A 26664-nucleotide genomic window follows, 5' to 3' on the forward strand; every position below is an offset into this window, starting at 1 on the left:
ACCTTGGGCGGAGGCCAGACCAGCAACAGAACCACCTCAGTCTTGCTACGCGATAAGCAAAACACATAAAAAGAGGAAAAGCCTCTCCCCCTTTCTTCAGGGAGGTGCGCCCCTTCTGCATGGCCTGCAGGGCCACGGATGTGGCCTGTGGACCCTGATGCCACCACTGGCCATCCTAGGAGTCAAGAACAGGACGGGCTCGAGGGGCAAATTCTAGAAAGGGTGAAGAAAGCAGACCCATCTCCTCCAGCTCAGGGAAATCACGTTCCCTTGTATGAAGGGGAAAACCCTGAACAGGGTCGCTTTGCAGACCTGAGTCTCCATCTTCTCCCAAACTGCCTCTTACTTTATTAAAACCTCACAGTTACTCAAAAACATGGTCTTACCTAACGAGGAAGCAATGCCTTCAATGTGAGACTTCTTCAGGATCTGGGCTCCCGTGCTTTTCACCTTAATTCTGCAGGGACAGGAACGGCCATTATACGCCACCAGCCATGCCACCAAGACGTTTCAAACATGTTTTGCTTTAGACGACAAAAGAATTAGATTCATTTTCTTCCTTTGCACCCTTCCACTCAAACCAAAAGTCACGGCCAACTGGGAATTCATGCACCTGAGGTGAGAGGCAGCAAGGACCCTGGTGAATGTTTTTGGTTTTGTTTTTTCCTTTCCCCTTTTAAGACAGAAAAGGTTGGCTGGATTTAAGAGCAAAAATGAATTCAAATTGTGGCTTTTATGTGGCAAATCCCACTTTCAACTGCACAAATCACTCCTTTGTTAGATTTTCAGAGTAGAGGATAATGTCACTAAAAGCTGTTTACGGGCCAGCAGGTGTGTTTTAGTTTAAAAGGATGCGCTTTCCTTTCAAACTCGAGTATTCAATTACCTTCCCAGCCTCGGGGAAAGTGTGAGCTGTGGACTAAGCAGGCTTAGGAGCGGCTCTGAAGAAAGAGGGATGGGGACGCGGGGCCGTGGGGAGGCGGGAGCAGGAGCTGACTTGGTTTCATTCTCTATTTAGAATTGGGAATTCTCCCGTCAGACACACATGACCTGGGCATTTTAATCATTCCCGGTCATCTACGTCCTTCCACCACTGACGGACGATCAAGAACACAACATAACATGCTTCCCCACACCCGTGCGTTTGCCTTCTGAATGCTAAACGACAGTTTATCAGAGGCACAGGCTCAAACATCAAATATCCCAAAACTCAGGGGGCTGTCACACAAGTTTCTGAAAAAAAGACACACAAATACATCTGTGGGAAGGAAACAGCCCTACTTGAACCCCAATGAGCGTTTACCTCACGTTTAATTTAAATTCGTTCCATTTTTGTACTGATCTCTCTGGACATCAGTACCTCGTATACATCTTCAATTTCCAAACTTACGTGAAATAAAATCAGTTGTTTTCCGCTTTGGGTTATTTTGATCCCATTTATAACTAAAAAGATAAGAAGCCCTTAAGAGTGCTCTTCACTTTTTTGGGGAGGGAATGGTAGTATCAGAAATCTCATATGGAAAAAAGATAATATCACAAAAACACAACACTTAACTTTTTGTCTAGGGAAAGTATCTGAACGTCTAGAAAAAATCCCTTTTTTCTCTTATTTTTGGCTGACTTCTCAGTTCTGGCCAAGACCTACATTAGGAAAAAAAAAGAAGAAGAAGGAAAAAAAAACCTTGTTACTTAGACACAACAAACAGCTAACACAATGTTAGAAGCCGTGGCGACCCATAAATACAAATGCAACAGATGATTCTTAAAGGAGCAAAGGACTCCAGAGGCGGGGAAACTGAGGCACAAGGTGCAGCAGCAGGCCCAGACCAGAACCAGGGTTTTATCTGGCCCTCTTCCCACAACGCTGCTGGGAAGTCTCCCCGAGATACTCCCGTTATTTACTATCAGGGCTCCCGGCCAGCTATTTCCTTGAGTTACAGCCTTACATGCCTTTTTATAGCTGACTCTGTTAAATTTTTTTTTTTTTCCCCAGTGTGAGGAAAAAAAAAAGACACTTCCGGAAGCATAACCTTGTAAGCACTCGACCAAAACCCCATTAGACGGGGAAGGAGGGAGAATCGGTGCCAACGGAGAGGAGCGCCAACTGTTCAGACTCAATTATTTCGCTGAAGCAACTCCTAGATATCTCCTGATAAAGATTTTACTCGTCACCCGAAAGTCATTTCAAATTCCTGAAATTACAGAAGAATAGCTGTCACCTTTGCAGGCCATAATCGCCTTTTCCATCTGCAGAGGACATACTTGGCATCCGTCATGATTTAGACTCATGTGGTAAGCAGTAATGATTTGGCACAAACAAAGTACTTGAAGGTCTGACGCGATGTGCCCTGCAACAAAATTTGCACGGTGGTTTATAACATCGTTTGCTTCCCATTTCAACGCAGACACAACCCTCAAGGGCAAAGGTTAGTGGGGCTGATCCTCAAGGAGATGGTTCAATTCCATCATCCTGCACTGAGTTGGCTCAATGCCAAAAAGAAGTGACTGGCCTCAGTGCCTAGGGAGGCGCCTGGATGATTTTCATAAATAAAATACAGCCGAAGTCCCTCCCAAAGGTCCCGTCTAGATTATTTTTAAAAGGCTCCTGAATAAATCAGCCTGCCTCCAACGTCGGCAGGAGAGGCGTTGTAAACATTCAAAGCTTAAAAACAATCAAAGCTTACAACCCTCCCATGTTTGGGGAGTTAACAGTTGACCACAGCGCAAAAAAATAAAATCAGAGGAACACGACTGCTCTTTTGGCTGCCGTGTCCCTGAAAGGACTGGACAGCTGCAGACCGTTGATTACATCAATGGGGAAGGCTGGTCTGGCGGTGACAGTAAAGAAAAAAGGACGTGTGGGGGGGGGGGTTCGTTTGTGCAAAGAGGGGTTCACCCCGGCAGGAGAGGGTGGGTCCAGTTAGCAGAAGATGGGGGCTTCAGGGGGCAGAGGTGGGGCTTCAGGCAGCAGAGATAGGGGTTCAGGCAGCAAACGAGGGGCTTCAGGGAGCAGAGGTAGGGGTTCGGGGAGCAGAGATGGGGGTTCACGATGCAGAAGTGGGGTCCAGGGAGAAAAGGGGTTCAGAGAGCAAAGGGGTTCAATGAACAGAGACGGGGGCTCCCGCGGCAGGGCGGGTTACCGCCCTGGGGAGCCTCTTTCGGGGTTCACCCCTCCCCCAGGCCCGGCCGCGCCGCCTCAGCCCCCGCCCGGCCGACCCGAGGGGCGCAGCCCGCCGGGCTCACCGGGCCCCCCGCCTCCCCAGCACGGCGTCCCCGAGCCCAGCGCGGAGGGCGAGGTGGCCGCGGCGGTCCAACGGCGGTTGCACCCGCGCCGCCCCAGGCGCAGCCGTCCGCGCCCGCGCTCACCACCTCCGCCGCCGCCGCCGCCGCCGCCGCCGCCGCCGCCGCTCCCGCGGGCCGGGGGCGGGGCCAGCCTGGCGGCTGTGCCAAGCCCCGCCCCCGCCTCCGACCAATGGGGAGCCCGCGTTCGCGCCACGGCCCCGCCCCTTCCGCCCGGCTGCTCGCAGAGTGACAGGCGAGCGCGCGCTAGGCTGACTGAAGGGCGAGGGCGGGCGTGCGGGCTCGAGGTGGGCGGCGACGGCGGCGACCTCCATCTTCCGGCCCGGGCGCCCGCCGCCTCCTTACTGCGCCTGTCAGGCCCGCGCGGCCCTCGAGGCCCCTCCCCGCCGAGGCGCTGAGGAAAGCCTCGAGAGCCTTCCAGAACCTTCCACGGCCTGAGGCGCCAGAGGTGAGGCGTCGCGGCGGTTCCGACCCGCGCCCACCAGAGGGGCGGTCGTGCGTTTCGCACATGACCCACTTGTGTGGGCGATGACCCAGGAAGCAGGTACCCTGCCGCCCCCGCGCCGGCCACGTCAGTGCGGTGGTCGCCGTGGGGTCGGTGTGAAGACACAGTGTGGGGTTCAGGTGTGCGAAGTGGCGACCCCACGGACGGCCGCACACGCGAGTGTGTCCCCTCCGGCCCCGGCCGGACTCAGAGTGTCTGTTGGGTCGAAGGCAGAATTCGGGGTTCAACGTGTCGTGGCGCCGCGTTCGGGAGCCGGTGCTGCTCGGCCCGCCTCGTTCGAGGAAGTTTTGTGTCAAACGCGGCGGGTCGCTAGGGGGCCGTGGACACGGGTGCAGCCCACGCAGGGCCAGGTGGCCGCTCGCCCCGGTCACGCGGGGGTCGGAGTCCCTGTTCACAAGATCAGGGTGTTGAGTGGGGTCCCTTCGTGGCCTCCTTAGGGCCCCGAATGCATGGAAACAGGGCGGGGCGTCTCAGTCCACGGGCCATTTGGATGTTCCATTTCCATCGTTTGAGAAAATACAGATTCCGCCCTGGTGCAGGCTGGCTCGCTCCGGGGTGTGTGTGTGTGTGTGTGTGTGTGTGTGTGTGTGTGTGTAAAGACGTCTTCGTCTTTGACGTGGTTCATGGTTCAGTAACAAACATAATACGTTTTCTCTGCCATCATCCAATTAGCAAAGGCGAGAGAAATCCTCAGGCCCGGCCCCAGCGCGGGATGTGAGATGGGCAGCCGTAATTCGGGGCTGCTGAGACGTGTGAATTGGTAGCTTTCTGGAAAACGACTTGACGTTATCTGTCAAATGCCTCGAAAACGTTGCAGACCCTCCAACCCCGCAATTTCCACTTCCAGAGATTTATCGGAAAGATATAATCAGATGTGCACAAAGATGGGTGTGCAATGATGTTTTCTGCAGCGTTACTTATATCGTGGAAAAAATCAGGAGGCCCTGAGATGTCCAACAGTAGAGGTGTGGTTAGCTAAAATATGATGGAAGTTATTTTTTGAAATGTCTTCGGTAACAAGAAATATTTATGATGCATTTCCAGTAGAAGGGGAAAAATTTTTAATGAAAGCCAAACAGACTTCTGAGAAGGGTGGATCTTGTCAAAGGATGTTCCCTCACTGACTCTGCCCGTCATTTGTGCTGCTTCAGAAGTAGACTCTTTGGTGCAACTGTGAGTCTCGATGATTTGGGGTGTGTGCTTATTCTTTAAACGAATGTTTGAGTGACTGCTTGGTGACAGGAACTGGGCATACAGTGGTGAGGAAAATAGCACTCAGGGAACTCAGCCTGACGGAGAAGACATTTAATAAAACCACAACTAAGACTGAAACACTTTATGCCGGCACTACTATAAGCACTTTATAATTATTAATTTTATTTAACACAAGAACCCTAAAACGTTAGTATAATAATCGGCCCCGGGACTCCCCTGGTGATGCAGTGGTTAAGAATCCGCCTGCCAGGCCTCTCTCACCTTCCGAGATGGCCCACATTCTGTCTACGGAGTGTGTTTCTCCCTGAATAAATCATCTTTCATTTAAAAAAAAAAAAAAAAAAAGAATCCGCCTGCCAATGCAGGGGGCACGGGTTCGAGCCCTGGTCCAGGAAGATCCCACATGCCGCGGAGCAGCTAAGCCCATGCGCCACAACTACTGAGCCTGTGCTCTAGAGCCCGCGAGCCACAACTACTGAGCCCACGTGCCTAGAGCCCGTGCTCCACAACAAGAGAAGCCACCGCAATGAGAAGCCCGCGGACCGCAGTGAAGAGTAGCCCCTACTCGCCGCAACTAGAGAAAGCCCGCGTGCATCCACGAAGCCCCAAGGCAGCCAAAAATAAATAAATAAATAAATAAAAAGAATCATACCGTTAGTATCATGCATTTAAAGATAAAAAATAATAATCAGCCCAGTTGTTTTGGTTATTACTGTACAACAAGGGACCACGAAGCCCATTAGCTGAAAGAACCGAGTTGTTTGCTCACAGTTGTGCAGTCTGGCCTGGGTTCAGCTGCGTGGTTCTTCTGGTCTCGCCAGTGGCCACATGGGTGCTTGTGTTCAGCTGGCGAGTCAGCCAGAGCCTGGGCCTGTCAGGTTTGTCTCTCCACGTGCTCTCAGGGCCCGGCCCCTCCACATGCTCGCTTCAGCAGGGAAGCAGACTTGTTGCCTACACGGCTGCTCAAGGTTCCCAAGAGCACAACGGTGGACGCTGCCAGCCCTTCTTAAGGTGTAGGCTTGGAGCTGGCACGACCTCACTTCCACCATGTTCTCTTGGTGAAAGCGACTCACAGGGCCAGTTCAGATACAAGGGGAGAGGATTATACCAGCAGATGTGATTCATTGGGGACTTCAAAGGAAACTGAGATAGAAAGAGGTTAAGTCACCTGTCTAAGGCAGAGCTAAGACTTGAAACAGGAAGTCCCGCTCCAGAGTCCAGAGTGGTAACCACTGTACCAAAAAATAAATAGAAGTTCTGAAGAAGTTAGTACAGGAGAAGCGCAGGGAGCTTTGAGAATTACAAAGAGACAACCTTGTCTGGAGCAGGGGTGTGGGTGGGGATCAAGGAAATGACGTTTAACCCTGAAACCTGACGTCTGAATGGGTTGGGAGAGAGCTTTCAGAGCTTAGGGAACTGTGCAAAGGCCCTGGGGTGGCAGAAGGCCCAACTCGTCAGAGGAACTAAGTGAAGCCTAGTGAGGCCAGGACCAAGGTGAAGGTGGAGTGACACAGAGGAGTCCCTCGGGGCTTAGATGTGCCCTAGGAAGATTTTTTTTCTATCTTATTATTTTTTAAATAATTATAGATTCATAGAAATTTGCAAAAGTAGTACAGAGAGGTCCCTTGTACCTGTCACCCAGTTTCCTCCAAAGGTTATCTTATGTAACTATAATATAGTATCAAAACCAGGACAGTGACATGGGGACAGTGCGTGTAGACTTCTGAGTCATTGTATCTCTTGTGTAGATTCGTGTAACCACCAGTCAAGATACAGGGCATTTCTCTCCCCACAGAGAGCTCCCTCCAGCTACCCTGGGTAGACCCCCACCTCGCCACCACACCTCACCCCTGGGCACCAGGACTCTTCTCCATCTTCGTCATCCTGAGAATGTTCTACAGAAGCGACAGTGCAGCACAGAACCTTTGGAGCTGCGTCTCTCTTAGCACAACACCCGGGAGGTGCCTCCAAGCCCTCGAGTGTATCAGGACTGCCTTCCTTTTTGTTACCGAATAGTATTTCATGCTGTGTGTGTGCCGGATAATCTCCCTCTCTTAAGGTCCCTAACCTCAATCCCACCCGCAGAGTCCCCTTTGCCATCTCACATGATATATACAGAGTTTCCAGAGATGAGGGTGTGGACATCTTTGGGGCCCATCTGCCCACTGCAGGGATCGAGGGTCAGTGGGGGGCCTGAGTCACCTAGGCCTTGGATGTACCATGTCTGCCCCACGTCCCACGGGTCCAAACATACCCACCCAGCTATGCCTAGGTGCAGGCCGGCTGGGAGAGTTGCCCTTATTCTGGGGGCCACATGCCTAATCAAGAATGGGGTTCTTCTATTTGAGGGAGAAGGGATATTGGAGGGCAGCTGACAAACTGTCACAGCAGAAGCCTTCCACACCTCACCCCTATGTAACTCAGAGCAGCATTTTTGTTACTTGGGACCCTTACCCATAGCATGTAAAATAGAGGGGAGGCTGGTGCTGTGACTCTGGGGGGCCGAGAACAAACCCCAATGAGAAAGGCACCTGCATGTCCTGAATCACTCCTGCCGAGACCCCAGGTGCCAACGGCCACACCTCAAGCTGTTGTGCCAGCGGCCTCCTGTTGGCCGTTCTCCACCCAGTCTCCCCCCTGCTGTCAGTGTCTTTAACTGGGTGGCAGGCAGAATACTAAGCTGGTCCCCAGTGGCTCACGCCCTTGAGCGTGGGTAGAACCTGCGATGTGATGAGCGTCACATCCTGATCATATGATACTCTGGCAAAGGCAAAGGGATTTTCCTGATGGAATGAAGGTCCCTAATCAGCTGACCTGTAGTTAATTAAAAGGGAGATTATCCTGGCTGGGCCGGGCCAGATCGAAGGAGCCATTTAGAAGAGAAGACTGGGCTCCCCCGGAGGCTGCAGAGGCTCTCCTGTGGTCCATGGGGAAGGAAGATGCCGTGCGTCATGCAGCTGCCAGGAAAGGAACTCAGCCAACAACCTGTGAACTTGGAAGAGGCCCCAGCCTCGGATGCAACACAGCCCCAGCTGACACCTGGATCACCACCAGGGGACCCTAGCAGAACACCCAGCCACACGTGCCCGGGCTCCTGACCCACAGAAGCTTTCAGATAGTGTTGTTTTAAGCTGCCATTTTTGGTAACCTGCTGCAGTGCAGGCGTCCCTTGGTCCACTGAGGCAGAGTTCCCAAGTTCCCTCTCCCGCCTTCCTCCGTTTCTGTTCTCTCCAGGGCCACCTCCCCCTCCAGTCCCAGCTCAAGTTTCGTGAAACCCTCCCTGGGAGCCCAGCCCAGGGAGCAGGTTTCCCTCTGAGCCCACGGCCGGTCTGAACCTAAAGCATGGTGGTCACTGGCACTGTTCCTGTCTGTTTGGTTCTCTCTCCTCCATGGGACGCATCCTGCCCACTTGATGCAGACGTGGTCAGGGCACTTGCTTTGGCTGATGAAATGTGAGCAGAGCACCGTGGCCAGCATGCATGTCCCCTCATCCCCTTTCTGTCCACCCTGGGGACCGGCTCTGCCCCTGATGCTGGCTGCCCCGCCAGCCGGGCCCGAGAGTAAGGAGGATGGTGATACACAGATGAGCGCCACCAGCTCTGGTGGACGGCTGGTGGATGAGTTCCCGTGGCTGCAAGCAATGACATCCCTGTCCCCACACTTCCGGAGACATCTGAGATCGAGGTGTGGGCTGCACTGGTTCTTTCTGGGGGCTTGAGGGAGAATCTGCCCCACCCCCCTCTCCCCGCTGCTAGGGGCTCTGGCAATCCTTGACTTGTAGACACATCCCTCCCCTCCCTGCCTCCATCTTCACATGGCTTTTTCTCCCTGCCAGGTGTCCCTGTGTCTCCTCTTATACGGACACCAGTTGTTGGATTTAGGGCCCACCCTAATCCAGTACGGCTTCATCTCAACTGATTACGTCGGCACAGACCCTATTTCCAAATAAGATCACATTCTGAGGTTCTGGGTGGACATGAATTTGGGGGGGATGATGTTCAACCAAGTCCCACTAGTGTCTGTGAGAAATGAACCTTAGTTGCTTATAGATGCTGAGCTGCGGGGTGTTTGTCACTGCAGCACCACCGTGCGAAGCCTCGCTGATTTACGCTGTAGTGTAATTATTTGTCTACGTACTCGTCTACCCGAGACGCTGACCTCCTGCCGGCAAGAGACTGTGTGTCTTTCGTTACTGTATCGTAGAGGATGGTTGGGGAAAAAATTAATTTAACCAGCTGGTATCAGAACTCATTTTAGAGACCAACTGGGCTTGTTTAGGAAAATACCGTAATTAGTACTAGGGGACGGTGAGCGAGGCCCTGAGGACGTGAGAGGAAAGGGCCCACAGGGAGACAGCTAAACTCCTCTGCATGAGAAAATAGCTGCATTCGGGAGGAGAGGGAAAGGAGCCGTGAGAGGTGGGTACCCATGGAGATCAAGAGACAGAGAGACGGCGGGAGATGGCGGAGCAGGTGGGGGTCAGGGACCTCCGACGTCCCATTCGCGGGCCTTGAGCCACGAGGCAGGATTGGCCAGACCCTTGCGGAGCTGGACCAGCTAAGCTAAAGCAGAGAAGTAGCCTGCACGGCCCAGCCCACCAGCCAGCTGAAGCCCAGCAGCCAGGCGCCCCGGCCAGCACTTGGTAGGCGTGCAGCACGACCGCGTCTGACAAAGATGAATATTAACGTGGTTGTTGGAAGACGCCCATGATTCACAAGAAACCCAAGGAGAACCAAGCTACTAATTAAAACAATGAAAGCCTAATGTGCCCAGGTCCCCATAGAGCCAAGGCCCAGCTCATCGTCAGCGAGACGTGGGCGCAGGGCCGAACTGGAGGAAGGGCAGGCGGGGTTCCATCATGTTCTTTAGCTTTGTCTGGCTGCCTTAGGCCTGTATTACTTCTGTACTGTTATTTAAAAAAAAAAAAAAAGTAAAAAATTTTAAGACCACCAACATAATGCTAGCTCTTCTGTGCTCTGTCTAGGCCCCAAGGGGTGATCAAGTGCTGCTGAGCTAACTGCTCTTTGCCGTACCGTGTTGACCCCCATCCCCACAGCTGCCCCACTGCCAGCTGTCCCGGGAGCCCCGACTCCTCACTTGGCCTTCAGGCCTCATCCATGGCTCCGCTGACCACTGTGAAGGAGCCGTGTGCCCTTCTCAGCACTGACCCCATTGTGCACTGACCAGCTTTAACGCCAGAGTAGGGTCTCCCCCTGTGACTGCTGATGCTGCGGCCAGTTGTTTTCTGGCGGGGGGGGGGGGGAGGTCGCAGGCACTGTGGGGTGTAGAGCAGCCTCCGTGGCCCCCATCCACTCAATGCCAGGGGCACCCTCAGTCGTGACAACCACAGATGTCCCCAGACATGGCCCAGTGTCCCAGGGGAGCAGAATCCCCCTCGGGTGAGGCCCACGGCCATAGACTAATTGCATCCCTGCCAGCAGTGCTGGAAGTAGCCGCGCCTGGGTCAGCTTGCTCCCTGCAGTGTCCTCAGGACGAGCCCTGCACCTGCACCCAGGGTATGCTTGACAACTGGTGTCTGAACAAATGAAGGGAAAGGCAACCCTCGCAGCAGGCAGATTTCCTCCAGAACTTCCCTGTGTAGGTCAGCGCTGCCCTTTGGGCGGGGGCCACAGCAGGAGGAGGGGAGAGCCCAGGGGTCAGGCGGCCTGTCCCGGGACGTCCTTCACCAGCTCCCCATGTCAGCCCACCCCATCTTTCTCCCTCCACCATCTCCTGGCATTCCCAACCTGATTTTGGCAAACGGAACTTGGTTTTCCTCTTCACGCAAAACCTTCCTGCCTGAGACCCGAGACAGTCCAGCCATGCACCTCAGTAACCAGCCGTGTGCGTTTGGCACATGGTTATTCTCGGGGCTCAGGACTTGGTGCCATCCACGGGGGCTGTGCTGGCAGGGGACTAGCACCTCAGATGAAATGCTAACGGGGCAGCAGCTGGAGTGCCTGGCCCGGGAATCCCAACACAACATAGATCCCGTCTGTAGAGCGCTCCAGCTACCCCTGGCCTTGGAGAGAAAAGTGTGTCACCAGACAAGGATGCGGCCCCTCTAGAATCTGGAAAAGGCAGGCACCAGTCTCCCCTGTAGCCTCAAGAAAGAAATGCAGCCCTGCCCACACCTGGATTTTAGCCCGTGAGACCCATGTTAGACTCCTGATTTCCAGGACTGTGAGAGAATCAATGTGTGTAGTTTTAAGCCTTTGAAAAAAATTGCAGTTGTGGACAATGGAATAAGAAGAAAATTATCCATGCCTTCTAATCCCCATTTTATGTATTTCCAACCCACCTTTATAAATACCAAAAATATTAAGCATGGTGATATTACTAAGAACACGGTTCAAAAACACATACCAAAACCACACCCATTAGGATGGCAAATACTAAACAACAACAAAAACACAGGAAATAACGAATTGGTGAGGATGTGGGGAAATTGGAACCCTCTTGCGTGGCTGGTGGGAATGAAAAAAGTACAGCTGCTGTGGAAAGTCTGTAGGGTCCTCAAAAATTTAAACATAGAATCACGATATGCTCCAGCAATCCCACTCCTCGGTACATACCCAAAAGAAGGGAAATTAGGGACTCAGAGATATTTGCATACGCGTGTTCATAGCAGCATGATTCACAACAGCCAAAAGGTAGAAACGACGCCAAGTGTCCATGGACGGATGATGGATAAACACAATGTGGTCCATCTACACACTGGAATGTTATTCCGCCTTAAAAGAGAAGGAGGGACTTCCCTGGTGGCGCAGTGGTTAAGAATCCACCTGCCAATGCAGGGGACATGGGTTCGATCCCTGGTCCAGGAAGATCCCACATGCCGCGGAGCAACTAAGCCCGTACGCCACAACTACTGAGCCTGCGCTATAGAGCCCGAGAACCACAAGTCCTGAAGCCCGCTCGCCTAGAGCCCGTGCTCCACAACGAGAAGCCACTGCAATGAGAAGCCCACGCACCACAACGAAGAGTAGCCCCCGCTCACCGCAACTAGAGAAAGCCCGCAGGCAGCAACAAAGACCCAACGTGGCCAAAAATAAAAATAAATTTAAATAAAAAGAGAAGGAGATTCTGACACCTGCTACAACGTGAATGAACCTTGAGAACGTGATGCTCAGAGAGGCGCGCAGACACGGAAGGACAAATACTGTCCGATTCCACTCACATGAGGTCCCTGGAGGAGTCACGTCCACAGAGACAGGAAGTAGATGGTGGGGGCTGGGGGAGGGGTGGGGAGTCAGTGTTTCATGGGGACAGAGCTTCAGTCTAGGAAGATGGAAGACTCCAGGAGATGGATGGTGGGGACAGTCGCACGACAATGTGAATGTGCTTAATGCCACCGAGCTGTGCACTTAAAAATGATACATTTTATATTTTACCACGTAAAATTTTTTTTCCTCTAAATTCATCCCTACGAGCAAGCATACCATGTGGGATGCTTCCTGGTGTGTTCACTGTTCGCATCAGAGGGCGACAGACACCCCGCCAGGAACATGACCCCGTCGTGGCCCCGCTTCAGTTCTCCCGTCGCTCTGTCCTCCACTCCACGGAGATCCCCGGTGTCCCCAGACCAGGAGAGGGCGGTGCGCTGCAGTGTCTCTCCAACAAAGAGTCAAGGATTAGGCCCCGTTTGAGTTTCCATCCTGTTTGCCTTTGATTTTTTTAAAAAGCCTTTCATTTTAACTATTAGGCATTTCAGGGCAGGCTGCACAGTGTCATCTGCATTTCAAAAAAGCGCCGCTGTGAGGATTTGTTTTCTTCCTTTTTTCTGTTTCCTTGTTCTTCTCCCAGACGTCAGTAATCTACAACCGTCTTTTGTTTTCTTCAAGGTCCTCTATCATATTATCTCACATTGTTCCAGGCAGTAACTTTCTTCTTTGTCTGCAACTCCTCCACACGGACACAGCGCTGACCGCCCCCGTCCAGTGCCCCCAGGGTCCAAACCAGCACTCAATGTGGCACCCAGAACCCAAATTTCTCAGGGTCACCCCAACCCCGTTTCGGTTCCACCCAAGAGACACTGAGCGGAAACAAGGATTCTGCCTTTCTAGGTCCCCAAGAAGCTCGACAGCCACTCCTGGCCGCCAGCTGCAGCAGGAACCCAGAACTGAAGCACCGGGCTGGCTCCTGGCTCCTGGCTCCAGGCTGGGCCCCGGCGGGAATCGGGCTGCACACCAGAGGCACGGTGACTGTCGCCTGCCTCTCACTGGGCGGGTGCCCCTCAGTTCCACCGTGTGGATTCGAAGGATTGTTTATTTCTGTGTCTAATTGTCACACGGGGGCAGTTTTCAAAAATTGTGGTAAAACACTCATAATCTAAAATTACCGTCTAAGCGCACAGCTCAGTGGCACTAAGCACATTCACACTGTTGTGCGGCCATCCCCACCCTCCATCCCCAGAACCTTCCATCTTCCTAAACTGAAAGCCCATCCCCATGAAACCCTGACTGCCGTCCCCCACCCCCGCCGGCGACACTGGGGCCGTTTTGAAGCTTGGGTTCAACTTTCCGTGTCCATGCACGTCTGTCGTTGGACAGAATAGGCCGTCATGGATCTGGCTAAGAGATAAAAACTGCAAGCATTTAGTGTTTCAGTTGAGTCATATTTTATATTCGCCACGGTTCACGGGTCAGCTTACGACACGAACCGTGGTATATTTAGGCTTTTAATTCTTTTGATGAGGAGCAGACGACTTCACTGTACAATCTTACTAAAACAAAGTGGGACGACGCCGGGAGGTGTCGGTCTCCCTACCATCCAGAATTTCATTCTCTGAATGTGAAACTGATCAATAAAAAATTTAAAACCCCACGACTGCACGTCAGAGTGACAAGAGCTGGAGAACGGTCGAGTTGCCAGCTGATGACGAGCACATCTGGAAGATGGACGCGTTCGCGCCCCCGAGTGCACCCCTCTCCCAGGCCGCCCAGGTCTGTGTGTCTCCCACCGTTTGGGACATCAATCGCCGACGCCCTCGGCCTGGCCGCTGAGCCGCCCCACGTCACCCATCAGCGCTCACCAGGACGCACTGCCTCGGTGGTACAATATAGCTGTGAACGTTTCCGTAAACACTCCCTTTTGTTCTTTCTTTTCTTTCTTTTTTTTTTTTTTGTATGAAAATCCTAGTCTCTGATACCTGCTTTCAACAGCGCCATACATCAGAATATAAGGGAGTGAGGGAAACAGAGGAAAGATAATAAAAATAAACTTTTTTTGGATACAGAGTGCGTTTGCTGTATTCTCAATCATGCTGCTGCCTGCTCAGTAATTTGCCTCGTCCTCGGGGGCGCGCGAGGTGGCAGAAGTAGCTCTCAGGATGGAGAGACGGCCTGGCGAGGGCGGGCCTGTGGTGGGGGCCCGTGTCCTTCTGTAACTTGACCTCAGGAGCCGTGATTCACATCTGCACATGTAACCGAATGGCAGGGAAACACAGACAGATGCACACGTGGAACTGGCAAGATCCGAACGGGCTCCTGGGTTGTGCCGGCAGCAGTGGCCTGGCTTTGATGCTCTGCTGTCTGGTTACCCTGGTGTCTGGGATCTAGTTACTATCTGGGTGCTGTAGTATCTAGTTAATCTAGTCGCTATCTGCTTACTCTGGTATCTAGCTACTCTCTGGGTGCTCTGGTATCTAGGTGCTGTAGCATCTCGGTGCCATGGTTACAAGATGTCACCGCTGGGGAGGCTGGAGCAAGGGTGCTCTAGTACGTACAGAACTGCCTGTACATTTCTTTGCACCCTTCTGTGACTCTATTAATTACTTCAAGTAACAAGTTTGAAACTGCATTTAAAAAAATGAAAGCAGTGCTCCAGAAATCAGTTCTCTCCCCAGGCCGGCGGGGCTGCAGGTGAACAGAGGCGAGTGGACACCTGTGTGACCACACGCCATGGAGAAGGCCTTTGAGCCCGCACGGCGGGGCGGGGAGCGGGAGGCCTGGGGATATGGGCAGGTCCTTCCTCTTGGGGGCTGCACTGTCCTGATTCTGCGTCCCCCTCACACTCAAGTCAGGACCGGTTCCCATCTGTCCAGGAGACTTGGGGGCCTCTGAGCAGCCCTGGCTACCCCCCACCCCAGGTTCCTCCCGACCTCGGCGTTCGCAGGATGTCCGCCTGTGCCCAGACCCACGAGTGGGCAGCTCAGAGGGCCCGGACTGTGGGGTGTCCCTGATGGGGCCCAGCTCCGTGGGGACAGAGCCCAGTAATGCATCTAAGACCCCGCAGCACGTTGTGTTTCTGCAAACCCGTGTCAAGGTCGGAGTCCCCTACTTGGAGACAGTGCGCGTATCCTTGTTAGGATAAAGGAGGGCGTTAATATTCTACTAGCAACCGGAGGTTCTGGAAGCAACAGAAAAGCGCTGTCCTGAAAACGCAGCCATGGTGGAACCCACGGGACTCCAGGTGAGAGGGAGGCCACCGCTGTGCCCCTACAGGAGGGCAGTGGCTTAAAATGAAGTGCCCCACCGCCGCAGTGACCCCGACACCCCCATGCTGGCTCTGGGTGCCTGGAAATTGCAAGGACTCCCTGAAAGCGCCTGTCCCATTGGGGCACCGTCCCTGGAATCGGGGAGGCTGTCGCGGCGGGACGGTGCCCCCCTCAGCGCTCTCCAAAAACAGTGCCTGTCCCCAGGATGGAGGTGGCGAGTTGAAAGGAAGCTTTTAAGTGCTGCTCCCGTCTCCTGAAGCCAACGGTCCCAACACAAAGGTGCCGGCAAGGACAGGACTGGAATCCCCGACGACCTTGACGAGATAAAGACACCCTTCAGCAGGGGCGAGTCCAGTGTACAAAGAGAAGGCGGGTGTGGGGCTTGAATCGGACCTCCAAGTCCACGTGTGAAGACCTGAGCCTCAGGACCTCAGGCCGAGACCTTGTTTGGATATAAGGTCGTTGCAGGTGTGATCAGGGGGCCCTGATCCAACACAATGGTGTCCTTACAGAAAGGGAATATGGGGATGCACACAGGGGAGCGCTCTGTCAGCCTAGGGCAGGGTCTCCCCCCCGCCACTGCTGCATCTGCTGCCCATCCTCTGTGGGGACCGTCCTGGCCACTGGGGGGCGTGGAACAGCCTCCCTGACCTCCACCCACTCGATGCCAGGAGCCCCCCCAGTCCTGACGGCCACAGATGCCCCCAGACGCCGCCCAGCGTCCCCCTGGGGGCAGGACTGCCCCAGTGAGACCCATGACTGTGGGCGAATCTCTCGTAAAGGTGTCTCAGCTGATGTGCTGCCTTTCTCAGGTTAAAAGAGCATACAGTTTCCTTTAAAATGGTCCTAGAGAGACACCACCAGCGATTCGAAGAAGTATTTCCTTCTGAAATCCAAGGAAGGGCACATACTTTTTTTTTTTTCGTATGAATGACCAAACACTTGAGTATTGTTTTTTTAAGGACACAAAAATGTTACTTTTTGTTTTCAGATTCTGAGATCTGAGGTGTTCCTTTAATTTTTTTTTTTCAGAGTATGATGATTCCCTTTACAGTTCAAAAGCAGGACAAAGTAGACATTTCATTTAGGATTGCAGATACAAGTGGTATCCTTGCATTTTTAAAGGTCATAAAATATGAGTAAAACATACATAACGCCAAAATGAAATAATGTTAGAAAACAGAAGAGCCCGGTTATCGATGATGTGAAATATGCCAGAGGTGCTGGGTGGGTGTCCTGAGGTCTCCCCCCAGGACCTGAGTCCAGGGGACATGTGACCCGAGTTCACAGGAGACCCCACGGAGGCGGGCCTGGACCAAGGGCTCCTCCCTGAAGCCACCTCCCCAAAGCCACCTCCCCAGGCTAATAACCACGAGAAAAACACCAGACGAACCCCAGTTGTGGGGCTCGTTCTACAAACCCCCCTGACCCGTCCCCCTCACAACTGCCCAGGGCACCAAACGAGGCACGACTGAGAAACCGTGACAGCCCAGAGGGCCCCAGGAGACGGGAGGCCTGGACATCACGGGGGACCCTGAGGACGTCAGGGGAACCCGAGGAGATCTGAACAAAGCATGGGTGTCAGTTCATCACATCTCGAGTTCGTTGTTTGTGACAAATGTACCGCACAAGGGGAACCAGGTGTGGGGCTCCCAGCTCCTGTCATTATTTTATCGTGAATCTAAAACCCCTCTGAAATCTACAACTTATTCCAAAGCGACAAGGAAAGTGAGTTTGGTTTTGAGAAATGGGCGCAGAGGTGCGGGGACAGTGGGCCCAAGGGGAGACTGGGTGGCCCTGGCTGAAGGACGCTGTCCAGGCGCCCTGTGTGCGAGGGCAGAGCACCGGGGAGGGGCTGGGGTCCGCTCTCTGTTCCAGGAACCGGTCAAGCCAGCGCCTGGCCCTTCCGAGGGTGGTGGCCTTTATGATGCCTCGTGACTGCGGCCGGGGGGAGCCATCGCTCCCAGGGAGGGTTTAGCGCCCCGCAGGGCAGGGACAAGGCCCGACTGCGGGGGGCGGGGGGAGGAGCCAGCAGCAGGCGTGGGGACGGCCAGGTCCCAGCCCCCAAGCAGCCCAGCCCCGTGGCCACCTGGGGAAGCCACACACCGAGCCGAGCCGATGACAGTGCCCACCCCGGGCTCTCCCCTGACCCGGTGAGGGAGGGACGTGGACAACGGGCATGCCTTCTGCAATAATAGTAAAAATCAATGCCCGTGTTCGGTTAAAGGGCAGCCGTAACAAAGCACCACGAACAGGGAGGCTTAAACAACACCTGAGATCAGGGGTCCCAGGCTGGCTCCTGCCGAGGGACCACCTGCACCCCACCCCCACCCCCGCTCTCTCCCGGCTTCCGGGGGACACGGCGCCTCCCTGTGCGTCTGTGTCCAAACATCCCCCCTCATAAGGACACCAGTCCTGCTGCATTAGGACCACCTGCTTCCGTGTGACCTCCCCTTAACTAGCTGCTCCCGCAAAGACCCCGTTCCCACTCAGGTCCCACTCTGAGGTGCCGGGTCAGGACTTCAACTTCTGAGCTTTTCTGGGGGGCACAGTTCAATCGATAACAAAACCTGAACTCTAAGGACGCGAGTCCACGTGCGACCGAAGCCAGCGCCAGCGCCCAGACCGTTCTCTCCCCTCCTTCCTGGGCACGCGGCACGAGGCCCCGTCGTCCTGGCAGCCCCACCTGGCCATGTGACCTCTCACGTCGGGACGAGGCGCTAGGGCATCTCGCTTGGGATCTCAAGGGCCGGCCGGGCACCTGCGCGCTCCTTCCCGCTGCCTGGACCTGGCCCGGCGCCCACCCTCACCTCCCGCGCTGGGACACCTGCTCCACACCTGCTCCCCCGCAGCTGCCCCGTGAGCTCCGCCGTGGGATGTGAGGGCGCCGCTGGGGCAGCTTTGCTCTCCCGTGGGGGCCCCACCCCCGGCTGTGCGCACGACAGTGATGCCGAGGCCCCGGGGCCACCTTGACCCCCAGAGCCCAGCCAGGGGTCCCGCCCCTTGGTTGTCAGCTTCTGTGGCAATGACCCCGTTTCCAAACGGCAGAGAGGCTGGGGCAGCTCAAAGATCGACCTGGAACCACACGCCAGGACCAGGAGAGAGGCTTGCGTGGGCCCAGCGGCTCCCAAACCCCAGGCCCTGCACTGCAGGGACGGACACCGCTGCAGTGCCCGCTCCCCGGTCCTCCAACTCGGGCACCAGGGTGCAGCCCCTCTCTCGGCAGGATTCTCAGAGCCAGCCTGCAGGGGCCCAGGTGGCTCCCTGCCCCATCTAGTCTCCCAGGGCCCACACTCTGAGGCCCGGGCCTCGGTCTGGGTCCCTGGGGGAGGCCTAGGGGTGGAGGGGCTCTCTGCGTCTGCCCCCTGGCCACGCCCAGCATTCCCCAGACCCTCGGCCTGCCCAGCTCACAAAAGCTTTGTATACAGTTTGTCTCAAGGCCACGGAGATGGCTGCTGAGAGCCCAGACAGAAAGAACATCCACAATTTCCAGAGCAGGTGTTAGAACACAGCTCCCAGGCGTGTCCCTACCCTGGTCCCAGGACCTGTGGACATGTCATCTCACATGGTGAGGGTCCTCACAAGAGGGAGGCGGGAGGGTCTGAGGCCGAGGGAGACGGGAGATGTTGCACTGCTGGCTGTGAGGATGGAGGAGGGGCCGCGAGCCAGGGATGCGGCGCCTCTAGAAGCTGGAAAAGGCGGGAACCCCTGCTCCCCTGGAGCCTCTGGAAGGACCAGCCCTGCCCACGCCTGGATTCAGCCCCGTGAGACCCGAGTCGGACTCCTGACGTCAGCACTGTCAGAGAACCAAGCTGTGTGGTTTTCAGTCACCAAGACTGTGGTGACTTGTTCCAGCCGCCGTTGGAAACGCGGGGGCCCTACGGTGAGAAGCCCCAGATAATCAGCCTCAGGGTCACGCAGAGCTCCCTCTGGCTCCAAGAACCTAATGCTTCAATGACAGCCTGTCCTAAACAATAAAACCACAGTCTGCTTATCGAAACGCTTCACATGTTCCTGCCCGAGTAGGGGCACCAGGAGGTGCTGCAAAAAGTGCCGAGCAGCCGTTTGAGGAGGACACACCACGAGTGCAGGACCCCGGGTGGGGGACTGAGAACCACCAGCCGGCCGGTTCCCACGCGGCAGCCGCACACCAACCGGTGTAGCTCTAAGCCCAACAGGAAACTAACAATGCTTATTGTTCAACCGTTCCCAAGTTGTTCTTTTAACCATCCTCTCAACAGCTCCCAGAGTCCTTGGAAGTAAACCATGAACTGAAACCCTGACCTACTTCCCAGGACCGGGAGCCAGGCTGCAGTGCAGAGGACGGAGACACAGGCAGTGCTGTCGCCCAGGAAGGGTGTTTGCAGAGCTTTGCTGGGAAAGGCTCCATCACCCTATTGCAGAGAATCAGCAGGTCCCCAAGAAAAAGGGGCGTTCCGTACAGATGAGCAGGAGGCCAATAAGAAAAGAATCACAAATGGCTAATAAACTCGTGAGAAAGGTATTGTTACCCTGCGTGGGAAATTAAAAATAGGGACTAACTCCAAATAGTCAATTTTAAAAAATAACACCAAGAATTGGTGCCGACGCGAGTGGTTAAAATGGCACATTTTATGTTAAATATATTTGACACGCTTTTTTTAAAAAATTGATAATGTAATATTCCAAAAACCGTTGAATTGTACACTCTAAATACGTGAATTGTATGATATGTGAATTATGTCTCAATAAAGTTGTTTTGTTTTGTTTTAAAAGCAGTATTATGCTATGGTCTCAACCTTTTAATTTATATATTTTATTTTAAAAATATATACATATACACTTTATATTTTACACATATGTTTGTATATGTGTAATTAGTTTAGTGGATATTTTCTGCTCTCTTTTCTGAGTTCTCTCCAAAATTTCTACCACTTAAAAACTTTGTAATTTAAAAAGTGCTTTTATGAAACCTACAATAACAAATGCTGGAGAGGGTGTGGAGAAAAGGGAACCCTCCTGCACTGTTGGTGGGAATTAAGTTGGAGAAAACTCTAACTCAAAAAGATATATGGGGTTTCCCTGGTGGCGCAGCGGTTAAGAATCCACCTGTCAATGCAGGGGACATGGGTTCGAGCCCTGGTCCGGGAAGATCCCACATGCCACGGAGCAACTCAGCCCGTGTGCCACAACTACTGAGCCTGCGCTCTAGAGCCTGCGAACCACAACTACTGAGCCCGCATGCTACAACTACTGAAGCCCGTACACCTAGAGCCCGTGCTCTGCAACAAGAGAAGCCACTGCAATGAGAAGCCCGCGCACCGCAACAAAGAGCAGCCCCCGCTCGCCGCAACTAGAGGAGGCCCATGCGCAGCAACAAAGACCCAATGCAGCCATAAATAAATTAATTAATTAAATTAATTTTAAAAAAAGATATATGCACCCCTATGTTCATAGCAGCACTATTTACAGTAGGCAAGACAGGGAAACAACCCAAATGTCCATTGACAGATGAATAAATAAAGAAGATGTGGTACATATACACAATGGAATACTACTCAGCCATAAAAAAGAACAAAATAACGCCATTTGCAGCAACATGGACGGACCTAGAGATTATCACTAAGTGAAGTAAGTCAGACAGAGAAAGACAAATACCATATGATATCACTTATATGTGGAATCTAAAATATGATACAAATGAATGTATTTACAACAGACAAATAGACTCACAGTCATGGAGAACAGATTTGTTGTTGCCAAGGGGGAGGGGTGTGGGGGAGGGATGGATTGGGAGTTTGGGGTTAGCAGATGCAAACTATTATAGATAGGATGGATAAACAACAAGGTCCTACTGTATAGCACAGGGAACTATATTCAATATCCTGTGATAGCATATAAAAAAGAATATAAAGAATATAAAAAAGAATGTATGTGTATAAATGAATTACTTTGCTGTACAGCAGAAATTAACACAACACTGTAAATCAGCTATACTTCAATCAAAAATAAATTTTAAAAAAATTGCTTTTATGGACCCTTGGTACGTATGATGTGTTGATCTTCCTCCCAAAAAGCCATCACCCCAGTCTGACCATGAAAAACATACCAGCAAACCCCAAGAGAGGGGCGTCCACATAACTCCTGACCCGTTCCCCTCACGACTGCCCAGGGCTCCAAACAAGGCACATCTGAGAAACCGTCACAGCCCAGAGGGCCCCAGGAGACGGGAGGCCTGGGCGTCTCGGGGGACCCTGCAGGGTCCTGGGGCAGAGAGCATGTGGGCTTCAACGAACCCTGACACAGCAGTCAGTGTGGGATTGTTAGTTGTGAGCGACGTACCAGGACACGGTAAGATGCTGTCTATCATTGGGGGGCACTGGGGGCAGGGCACATGGCAACTGTGCGCCGTCTTTGCAACTTTTCTGTGACTCTAAGACTGTCCGAAAAAATAAAGTCTATTAATAATAGAACAATGATAAAAGGTCCAGAAAATTCTTTACAAGCATGGCGTTCCTTGGCCTGTGAAGCAGTCAGCCCGGTTTGTCCTGGGGGCGGCCAAGGGGTCATTCTCTCATGGGCAGTGGGCGCCCGGCTAAGGCCTGCGCTGCACGCTGCACATCCGGTCCCATAGAGCCACTAATCCTTCCACCCTGGACCAGGGCCCGCCCTGACCTGGGGCTGGGAGTCGGGGGTCCCTCTGTACCCGCAGGCATCCACACACCCCCACTCCCACCTCGCCCCAGCCCCAGGCAGCACACGGAGGCGCCCGTCTCCCGGCCCTGACGCAGTTTTGAAACTACTTACATTTTCACCTCCAGGCAGATGATGGGTTTCACTCGTGTTTGGAAGCAGGTTTCTGTGATGCAATTTGCGTACCTGGTGCGCTCCTGGGAGCTGGAAGCCTGGTCCTTCCCGCCCAGGCCTGTGCAAAAGCTCTGCTGTACGTCCCGAGATTCCCACGCCCGCAGCAGCTCCAGGGTCCGGCCTCCCGGGCTCAGGGTCTCCCGGTGCGGCGAGCCCTCCCACCCGCGCACCGCGGCCTCACCTGCGCCTTTTCGCTGGGCCCTGCAGGAGCGCAGATGACCCCCTGCAGCCGGCAGTGCTGCACACAGATGTGTGTGTGTGCCAGAGGGACCCTGTCCGGAGAGGCTGCAGGTGCAGCGAGTAGGAACCCAGGCTGTCGGCCGAAAGGGGGTTTCAGAGAGACGACCGGTAACTTTAGTGAAAGCGTGAGCCGTAGCATCTGGGGCCTGCTTACCGAGAATCTGCAGCCATCCAGCGTGAGACCCCACTGATGCGAAACGTCCAGAACAGGCAGATCCACAGGGACAGGGAGCGGGTTCCTGGTTGTCAGGGGCTGGGGAGGGGGTGGGGGTCACTGCTGATGGGGACATGGGGGGGGGCCTTCCTTTGGGGTGATGGAATGTTCTGGAATTAGATAGAGGTGATAGTTGTACAACAACAAATGCCACTGAACTGTTCACTTGAAAATGGTTACTTTCACTTTATGCAAGTTTCACTTCAATGGAAAAAAAAGAACTTCAGGGACCACTTCAGGGGGGGAGTTTGTCCCGCAAGCCGGGGCACCCGACGGGCCCTGCTCTGCTGGTCGGAAGATGTTCTCCATAGGCGGGGCCATGACACCCCACCCCGGGCTTCACAGAGACAGGGAACCCCTCCCCAGCCCCCCAGTGGGAACAGCCACCACCTCTCAGCCCAGAAAGCCGTTCTGTGTGCAAGCGGGGCCCAGACATCCAGCTTCTCCCCTCCTCCCCCAACCTGCAGCCCCAGTTCCAGGAAATACAGACCCCAGGTGGGGGTGGGGATATATTAGGAGACTGGGATTGACATACACACACTGCTATGCGTAAAATAGATAACCTGCTGTAGAGCACAGGGAACTGTACAGAGTACTCTGTAATGACCTATATGGGAAAAGAATCTTAAAAAGAGTGGATATATGTATAAATGTATAACTGATTATTTTTGCTGTACACCTGAAACTAACACAACACTGTAAATCAACTATACTCCAATAAAAGTTAATTTAAAAAAAAAAGGAATACAGACCACACTGAGGAAGGGGGGCGCAGCCTGGCCCTGAGGGGGTACGGGGTGGCCAGCTACCTACTGCACACCTCGGACCCCCGGTCCCCAGAGGTGCACCAGAGCAAGGACCAGCCGGCGAGACAATCAGCCCTCGGGTGTGAATCACGGCTAGTCGCTGGGGTGCGGCCCCTCCACGCACAGCCCCACGTCCCTGCTGTTTTGCACTGATTATGCATTCACCGGAGGAGAGGAAACGCCAACGCCCGGCCTCGTGTTTTATTCATCGATCCCGGCTCTGTGTAACCATTACAGGTTTTTAGCAGGGAGGCCAGGCCAGCACGAGGAGCCGTGGTCCCCACGCTGCCAGGCTTCTCTGGAGGTCAGGGGAGGAACAGCTGGCACCTCCAGGCTGCAACCCCACCGCGGGTTCTGCCCCGACAACCGGAGGCTCTGGTTGGAAATGTGCAGTGCCTGGTAACTTCCGGAACAGGCTGATGGGGGACAGAGGGCTGCTTATTAAAAAAAAATAAGACTCACCGCTGCTTGTTGAGTCTTTGCTCTCCAAGCGTCTCGGAAGTTGGGTCTGCCCTCATTTCTTTTCAGCGCCTTTCTGTAATTTTGCATTTTCTATAATTTTGCACCAGGCAGCTCAGAGGGTTGGCCTGAGCTGGGCTTGGGGGTTCCAGAGCCCCCCTCCCACCTGGTCACCCAGATCGGAGCCACGATCCTTGGTGGTCAGATAATCGCCCCCCGCCCTCCGCCCAAGCCCACCCTGCTGCCAGCCCCTGTCACAGCTGGTCACTGCCTGCACCGTCCCTGTCACTGTGCGTGGAGGGAGACCCCGTGCCCCCGAGGGAAACACACCAATCAAGGGTCAGGACGCTGCTGGGCAGGGGTGTGGCCGGTACCCGCGGAGCTGGCCGGAGGGGCTGCGAGGACCCCTCCCCCGCTGCTCCCCTGAGAGCCCCCCAGGGCCCGGACAACGAGGGTCTGACTGTGACCGCCATCGGCCAAGAGCTGTCACCCCGCCTAGTTCAGAGGGTGGAAAGGAAGGTGTCCCTTATTGTCTCCCCCAAGGGACACACAGAACAGCGACAAAGACAGCCAGCCAGGAAGGGCCCTTGGTCCCCGCTTTCCACAGCGGCTGCAGGGATGGCAGACAGCAGGCGGGGACGGCAGAAAACTCGGGACGACAGTCCGCATTGTGCGCGCGGCTCCTCACCGCGCCACAGGCCGCGGCTTTCTGCAACCGTGTCCATCCGATTTCGGGAGAACCAGACCCCGGGGGAGGGTTCAGCGGCCCATTGTGCCCCCACCTGCCCTCCTCCCCACCCCCATGCCTGGGGTCCCGCTGAGCACTGGCCCGCACGGCGTGTCCGGGGTTGGACGCCGAGGCCTGGGCCTTGTCCCCTTGTCATACGACAAGCCGAGCAGCGGCGGGTCACCCCCTCCCCGGGGCAGGTCACTCAGTCCCTCCCGGCCCATCTCATCCCCTCTCAGCCCACCAGAGTCCCCCTCCAGGCGCCAGTCTGCCCTCCCTTCCACATCGGATCAGGGAGCTCTGCCTGCTTGCTGTGGGTCAATGTTCAGGGGCTGTTCAGGGAGGATTGAATGTAATCTGCAGGAAAATTTCCAGAAGGTTAAAGGAAGCAACATTCTGCTTGCAGCCAAAGGGAAACAAACTCAGAACACGGCACGGAATTTCCTGCCTGGAGCAGTGGGCAGGGGGGCTGGGGTAGCGGGGGGGGGGGTGCCGGCGGCTCTCTGGCCTGCACGTGGGGCTTCCTGGGCAGGAGAACGGGGTGCGCAGCCAACCTGCCAGCCCCATTCATTCGTCCCCTCCACTTTGCAGATACAGGCCATCTCTGCCCACAGGGCCCAGGGCCATCCTGGGGCCATCGAGAAAGAAGACAGAATGTCCTGCCACCCCCAAACCACACCGCTCAGCACCGCCACACCTCTCTCCCACCATCCAAACCAGATGGGAGAGCTCAGCCCTGGCCAGAAGGAAGGAGACAAAGACCCAGAGGAAAAAATGGACCAGAGACAAGGCAGCAGGTGTCAGAAGACACACAACCACTAAAGATACCCGGGGTGGGGGGAGAAAAAAGGATCGCATCGCCCGTGATCGCACACAAGTTAGAGTAACCACCTACCTCTGGGGCTTTCTAAATCGACCAAGATGAAAAAGGAGGTCCACCCGGCCTTGCCCGGCCAGCAGGCATGCGGACCTGAGCCGCCCTCCTGGAGGGCAATTAGGTGACATCTGTCCAGAGCCCTCGGGGGGCAGGGGCTGGCCCCCTGGGAAAAGTCCCAGCGAGCGTCAAGCCACGGCCCTGACCGGAAGGAGGACGGTATAGACACCAAAAATTCTGTCCCAGGAGAACAATCCACGTGGGGAAAGGGCCACGATGGCGAAACATTGTTAAGCTTTAAACGGGTTACGAATCAGCAGGCAAAACACCTCCGATCGGGAAAAGAAAAGTGGATGAGCGTGTGCACACAGGCGCTCAGATACACACACACACATACACGCACACGCACACACGCACGCACACACACACACGGACATGGTGGGGCCAGGGGCTCACACCCCACGGTGCCAGTGTGGGTCCTGGGAGGAGAACTTCGGGTGAGCTTGTGGCTTGGTCTGGAGTGCTTTTCTGTGCTTTTCACACCTTCTCCGATGCTGGTGTCCCACTGTCACAAGCAGTAAGAAGACAAGAAGTGTCTGTAATGGGCAACGAGCCACGGGGAGAGCCGGGAGTTGGCCAGCCCACAGGCGAAAGGGCAGGCATCCAGGAGCCAGCTTTGCACCCCGGCCCGGCACTGACACTAACTCCCTGTCGGAGCAGGGGTTATCACTGCCCTTGCGTGACCCTCCTCTGGGAAACGGTGACAACTGGAAAATCACAGACTGTCGGGTCTGCGGAGACCACGTATAACGACGGCTTCCAGTCATCCATCCGGGCGCTGAAGGACATGACACACACACACACACACAGGCTGCCCAAAATATAGGCGTGTATTTTCCAAAAATTAAAAACTGCTTTTTTTTGTTGTTTGTTTGTATGGTAAAAATACCTCCTTGTGTAAAAACTTTGTAAACATTCAGAAAAAGGAGAAAGGAGACACTCCCCCAGACCGGATGGATGTCACCATCCCAGGAACACCC

General features: G+C 54.4%; 1 protein-coding gene across 2 annotated transcripts in view; it reads right to left on the bottom strand.

The window, feature by feature from the left end:
• The window catches only part of PWWP3A (PWWP domain containing 3A, DNA repair factor), a 36947-nt gene extending 15149 nt beyond the window's left edge, over window positions 1-21798 (bottom strand). The window contains exons 1-4 of one of the 2 annotated variants that reach the window (XM_068537407.1): window positions 21780-21798; window positions 2220-2348; window positions 1556-1641; window positions 387-457 (exon numbers count right to left, since the gene is read on the bottom strand). In XM_068537407.1, the coding sequence (XP_068393508.1) occupies window positions 387-457; window positions 1556-1641; window positions 2220-2276 (214 nt within the window). In that variant the 5' untranslated portion in view covers window positions 2277-2348; window positions 21780-21798. Of the gene's footprint in view, window positions 1-386; window positions 458-1555; window positions 1642-2219; window positions 2349-3243; window positions 3330-21779 lie in introns of those variants that run through there. The other variant, XM_068537406.1, reaches the window with a different exon arrangement.
• Between the last annotated feature and the right edge of the window lie 4866 nt (window positions 21799-26664).

The sequence above is a fragment of the Eschrichtius robustus genome, chromosome 2 (assembly GCF_028021215.1).
Source record: "Eschrichtius robustus isolate mEscRob2 chromosome 2, mEscRob2.pri, whole genome shotgun sequence".
Lineage (NCBI taxonomy): Eukaryota > Metazoa > Chordata > Mammalia > Artiodactyla > Eschrichtiidae > Eschrichtius > Eschrichtius robustus.